Genomic DNA, 6,000 nt, shown 5'->3' with positions numbered 1-6,000 from the left:
ATATTTATTATACATAAAAAAATGCATAAAATTGATATAAGGGATGTTTCGATGAATGACCGTCACATGTCCTCTTATTGATGACTGTGAAGTATGGCAGTACTATTGTCCTAGAAAGGACATGATTAGGATAAAGTTATTCCTGAATACGTCTTCGCAATCACAAAAAGTTACATCACATGATCAAATGTAAAATGTAAATTACATATGTAACTACATTATCTACAACAACAGGACATTATCTTTATTTATACTAGAGTTACAATTCTGAGTTTAGATTTCAAATGATAGCATACCTCAAATGCGAGTATCAAATTAGTATATTTCCAATTGTTGAATGATGGCTCATTATGTGAGAGACCTTACACGTATGATTGTAAGTTATCACAAAAAGAGAATTACGTCACATCTACATAATTCTGCACAGTTCTTTGTGATGGAATAAATATTTCTTGGGTCGTCTACTTAGAGCTTTATATCTTTGTCTGCTCTCTGCAAGAAAAAGTTTATTATTGTTATCTTTAGACGACTTGGAGACAAGTTTGTCCATATGATTGGGTCTGTGAAATCAAAAATAAATGAATGTGAGTTAAATGTTTCTCTTTTGATTCTAAGTTAAAGTCAGCCATTTCATCATATCCTGTATCTATTTCTTAACATAGAACATTCCTTAACTGATATCTGTCCATAAGACATATTTATTGGAGTTGAATCTTTCCGTTGAGAACAGCTTTTGTTATATATAATGATTCTTGTCGTTATTTTTAATAGATCCTTTGAAGCTGAAGCCAATAGCTTTACAAACTACTGCAAATATAGATACTTCTTACTGCCAGCGGTGAACAGTCATCTGTTAATTTCAAATGACTCTTACCCTGTCTCCTTGGGTTCGTTCATGTGTTTGTACAGCTCTGTGATGCCGTCACTACTTTCCTGTCGACCAGCGAACTCCTCATGCCTTCGAGAGTGTACAGACTTGATTCGATTGGTCCACAAAGAGAGGAGGTTTTGTGGACCAGCTACAGTAAGAAAAGATTTAAACAATTTTATTCATGTTCGCTACAGTTTAAAGAAGTCATCTTGTTTGTTGAAAATTTACTTGGACAACACCACACCAGTTTATAACTCTGCAGTGGTTAGATGTGAAGTCCTACTGTACAGTGCATCAAACTTAAAATTTGTAATAAAAGGTACTATTCACTTATGTGTCTATTGTACAATCTTCGAGACTGCAGGCGTTAGACACTACTACTGGACGTTTAACCTCTGAGGTTTGCAGTAAAATGCATCTCATGGTTTATTTCATTCAAAGAGTGGCTTGGTTCAGAATATACACATGTATTTGAGGTTCTTTTGAACTGATCAGATATATAAACCTCCTAGGTTTCAAAATCTAGGCCCTTAGCATCACAGAGGGAGGAAGTCACTGTATGAAGTTCAAAGTTCAAATTTTCTTAATTTTCATTAAAATGGTCGATTCACTTCGTGTCTTTTGTACCACAATCATATACGATCCTTATTTCAAATTCTATAGTATGCTTATATTGACAGGCAGGACTAGAATCTGTGGTGTTTCTTTTAAAAAGAATAATTTCTATGATATGCCAATATCTATGTGCGTATATATGTATGGTATTGTGGAAAGTTATTCTGAACTGAGGACGGCATACCTAGTATGCCGAAACATATCAACTATTAAACAGTCTTAATTCTTCCTACAGCTGTTCTCTGGTCCTCTATATTTGCTGTGTACACATCTTTCAACAGGACTAGGAATCCATCCTAGAAAGACTGCTGATATTACTAAATCTACCAGACCGGACTTTGGATCTCGTTGTCTTTGTATTGTGCTTGTGAGTTCATATGCACCACTTCACATAAAGTGTGCATTTGTAAGCATTAGTCAAAACAACGACAGGAAGATTCTGCATCATTAATTACCTCCAGATGGTGTAAAGGGGCCCTCTATCCCAGTTCTTTGTCGTTTTGGTTGAGGTGCAGAGTCTGCTTTGTTAGCGTCCTGTTTCTCACGTTCAGTCATCTTCTGGTATCTACATATACAATAGAAATTTTTGTACTTAGAAAACATAATGAAAAGGTCAGTGTTGTCACACTTTTAAGCAGAAGTCAGCGTCTCATTTCAAAACAAGATTTAACTAAGGAGCCTGGATGTTGGCCACTTTTCATACCCACTGAAATTTAGATGTCTTGTATATCCTATCAAACTAACATTACTATGTCCAACTGTTGTAAACATTTATTACAAAATGTTCTGGGACCACGTGGACATCCATGACATCAAGAGAAGTGAAGATGATACGAAAGGAACCCCCACCTTATTGCACTAGACTGCCTCAAACTATTACTAAGAGGATGTACAGGTTGTTCTTGCACTCTGTACCATCTGGTTAAGTCTCTGTCAGACTGGCTTCATAAAAGTCAACAATACATTTGCTACTTGTAAGTTCTTCCATGGAGTTGTGAGGAAATGACTAGTATTTCATAATAAGGAGACGGATCCTACAAGGACCTTAGTGGCCATTGTTAAGTGGTCTTGAATTGGTCGTACATAAATGTGCTGTCCTACACCTGTATTATCTATGTTAAAAGTTGTATTTACCATTCAAAATTGCAAGTCACAAAAACTGCATGCAAACCATTCTTTTTCTCTTTAGTTTTTTTTGGGTTTTTTGCAATTAACCTCAAAATAAACCTACCCATAAGAAGGAAAAGACCTCATTATGACATTGCACATAGGTATGCCTACAGTTGAATTCTTTCTTGAAGAAACTTGTCAAATGTCTAAATCCATGACAACCATCTTAAATCTGTGATCAAGCTAATAACAAGGCCACACATCTTGACTCTTTATGAAGTGATCACATACCTTTCTGGATGTCCTTTATTTGTTGCCAAGAAATTGCAGCAAAAATATCAAATATTTCATGTTGAAAAACTAAACGACTGCAGGTAATCAAATCACACATCATTTTGTTTTTAAATTATGGCATGCAAATCTAAGGTTTATATCAAATTTATCTCTAAAAAGGCTCTAAAAGAGATCATTTCAGTATGTTTCACAGAAAACCTAATGTTATAATCCAAAATGGCCATCAGCAGTCATCTCGAATATTGAATCAAACTCGGACCCAGACTGATTGTTTCAATAGAGTTTCGAGGAGACAGTGATCACAAACAAATTTCAAACCCCATGATGACCATAATAAAATAAAATGAACGCAATTATAATCTTTATTGACTTTGTCCCTCAATTTACAACACTATGGATGCAAAATGATTTGAAAATACACCACCTAATGATAAAAAATTAGGATTTTCTACATTACTTTTCCAGTTCTTTCCAGGATTGTTCGGCCTGACTCTCTATGTCCATTTTCTCCTCTTTAATGGTTTTGTCTCCTTTCCTTGGCGATGGTTTGGAGTCATCGGGTTTCTTGCAGTCCAAGATACAGTCAAGAATGCGTTGATGCATAGCCGATGTCGAGGCATGAGCACTCACCAGGGATTCAAGCTCTGACCACATTTGTCGGTACTGTTCATCCCTGTCCAATCAAAATGGTTGTAACAAAGATGTTTAAAAGATGTGCCCTGATTGGTCAAAGATGATATAAGTGTAGTAATTAATCCACAATTGAAGTATGAATTTCATTACTGTGAAGCTGATGAGGCATTGGTAGTTGGTATTGGTTCCATCGTTGTATACCCTGTTCTCATTTTGAGAACCTGACATTACTTTTTTGGATTGCCAATGGTTTACATGGAGGGCCTTGTTGATGAAGCAAAAGATGCTTACTTTTCAGGAACACCTGGTCTTATTTTTCTTCAACTTTTTCAAGAGTCTCTGTAAATCTTTCTTTTGCTCATACTTGGCCTAGTTTTATTGAATTTGAGTTTTGATTATGATTATATTGACATGTTGGTATTTTCTTGGTGTTTTTTATTTACCTTTTTGGGCCTTTAGCACGGGAACCACTAGATGTTATTGGTAGAGCCTCATTTCTACTCTCCATACCGACGACATGGTAGATGGCTTTACGACATTCAATGACATCATCTTCATCCAACGTTTCCTTTACAATCAGAGTGGGCAATGGGTCTATGTGCTAAAAATAGACGTTTAATGTTAACAAAAACTGGATTTAAAAAGGTAGAAATCTGACTTCAGCTATACCAATTAACTAGTACCTTTAATGCTGAATAGATTTTTTCTGATCTGACCAACTCATGAAATAAAAGCCCTTGTGATTACCATGAACTTTGGGAGTCCCAATTCCTCCAAAGCCTCTAGTGGCCCCCATCTTACCCAACAAGTCTCAGAGAAAATTTAACCACAACTTAAAAAACAAGAGAATCAGTAGAATTGATTGATGCTCCCCAAACCCTCGTATGAAAAATAACAAAGGGCAATAACTCCTAAATTATGCAAAAGAGAGTTATGGTTCTCATACACTGCACTTCAGCATGTTGAGATCTATCTACCTATGAAGTTTCATGTTGATTCCTCTCGTAGTTTTTTGCGATATGCTCCAGACAAATTATGCTGGATGGACTGATGGACAAAGCAGAGACTATTTGCTCTCCCTTCAGGGAGCATAAAACTAAAATCACCAACAACTTAATCATTCATTTTAAGACATAAACCTTAGGAATAACACTTTATCATTGTGGTAACTATAAGAGCTCCATCCAATCAAGACTAAACCCTGGTAGCTGCACTTGCCAATACTATCTAGTATTTTGGATGGGTCAAGCAGAATCAAGGTCATATGAAGCCACACTTACCGATGCCATGTTAAAGATGATTGTCTCCCCTATTACAGTTGGCCAGTATCGACTCATCCTCTCCAGGTGGCTCTGAGCTGTAATGGTTAAATGTAAAGGTCAAGGTATGATATGTTAAATGTAAAGGTCAAGGTATGATATGTTAAATGTAAAGGTCAAGGTTGAAGGTCATGGCAATCCATTGAGGTTACAGATATCATGGACATTATCAAGTTTTATGTATGGCAAAGTAAGAGGTTAACTTCTGACATCACAGCTAAATTTCCAAGATTTATATTAGGTAAGTGCAAAATTTTTGAATTGATTTCTTACAGTGTCATTATCACCATTTATATATATAAACGACAAAATGATCTGTGAAATGATTTCACATCAATAGGCTCCAATGTACTGATAAGCATTCTAGTGATAAAAACAATTATTGGTCTCATCACTGAGTAATGAGATTAAAGATATTATATATTCACTGGTGATGATATAACTTTATTTAGTGATGACCTATGTTTTTACAGTTTTTACCAACCAAAGCGGTACTCTCTACAGTCACTACATTGGAATTTGCCTAAAATTCCAGTTCGCACATAAATGAAACAAAGGTTGAATAAGTTGGTTTTCATCAAATAAATCCTGCATACATTTCTTGTTTTTTCTTATATGGTATAGAAAAAAGTTCTGCAAATGATTCTTATTATAAAATGATATTAAAAATATGTAACTGAAAAAAACACCATTAAGCAGCCTTGTTAAGCTCAACACTAACCTAACGTCCAAGAATTTGCTAATACTTCCCAAAAGTTTTCAACACCCCTGTACTTATGCTAGGATAACTGCGGGCGGGGGTTATTTGTTTTTCATTTCAAATGTAATAAAAAGAAAATTTTTCCTATTTTCTGTTCTTTTCAAAAATTTGATTTTTTATCAGTGGAATATAAAATGGTAATTTTATATACATCATTATACATGTATGCAATATAATAGACAAATATTACATATTGTATCATACAAAACTGAAATTCACAGAATGTACAGACAACCAGGGGTTGGGAAATACTATACACTCAAAGTGTTTAGGGTGTTCATTCTGCATTATAATATATAAAATTCCAATATGTTCTTTATCATATTTCTAAACAATTGTTTATTAGCTTGGTTCGTAGGGTGAACATTAATGAAGATACTTATCAAATCTTTCTTGTA

General features: G+C 34.9%; 1 protein-coding gene across 1 annotated transcript in view; it reads right to left on the bottom strand.

Moving 5' to 3' along the window:
• The window catches only part of LOC132548081 (integrator complex subunit 13-like), a 46,023-nt gene continuing 40,023 nt past the window's right edge, over positions 1 to 6,000 (bottom strand). Inside the window, exons 9-14 of the mRNA XM_060211905.1 lie at positions 4,804 to 4,880; positions 3,967 to 4,124; positions 3,348 to 3,563; positions 1,942 to 2,051; positions 875 to 1,019; positions 1 to 492 (exon numbers count right to left, since the gene is read on the bottom strand). Coding sequence (XP_060067888.1) covers positions 474 to 492; positions 875 to 1,019; positions 1,942 to 2,051; positions 3,348 to 3,563; positions 3,967 to 4,124; positions 4,804 to 4,880 — 725 coding nt within the window. The 3' untranslated portion in view covers positions 1 to 473. The remainder of the gene's footprint in view (positions 493 to 874; positions 1,020 to 1,941; positions 2,052 to 3,347; positions 3,564 to 3,966; positions 4,125 to 4,803; positions 4,881 to 6,000) is intronic.

The sequence above is a fragment of the Ylistrum balloti genome, unplaced genomic scaffold (genome assembly GCF_031769215.1).
Source record: "Ylistrum balloti isolate Yb309-2 unplaced genomic scaffold, AGI_CSIRO_Ybal_v1 Utg370000, whole genome shotgun sequence".
In the NCBI taxonomy this organism is placed as follows: domain Eukaryota; kingdom Metazoa; phylum Mollusca; class Bivalvia; order Pectinida; family Pectinidae; genus Ylistrum; species Ylistrum balloti.
This window is presented reverse-complemented; position numbering and strand designations above follow the sequence as displayed.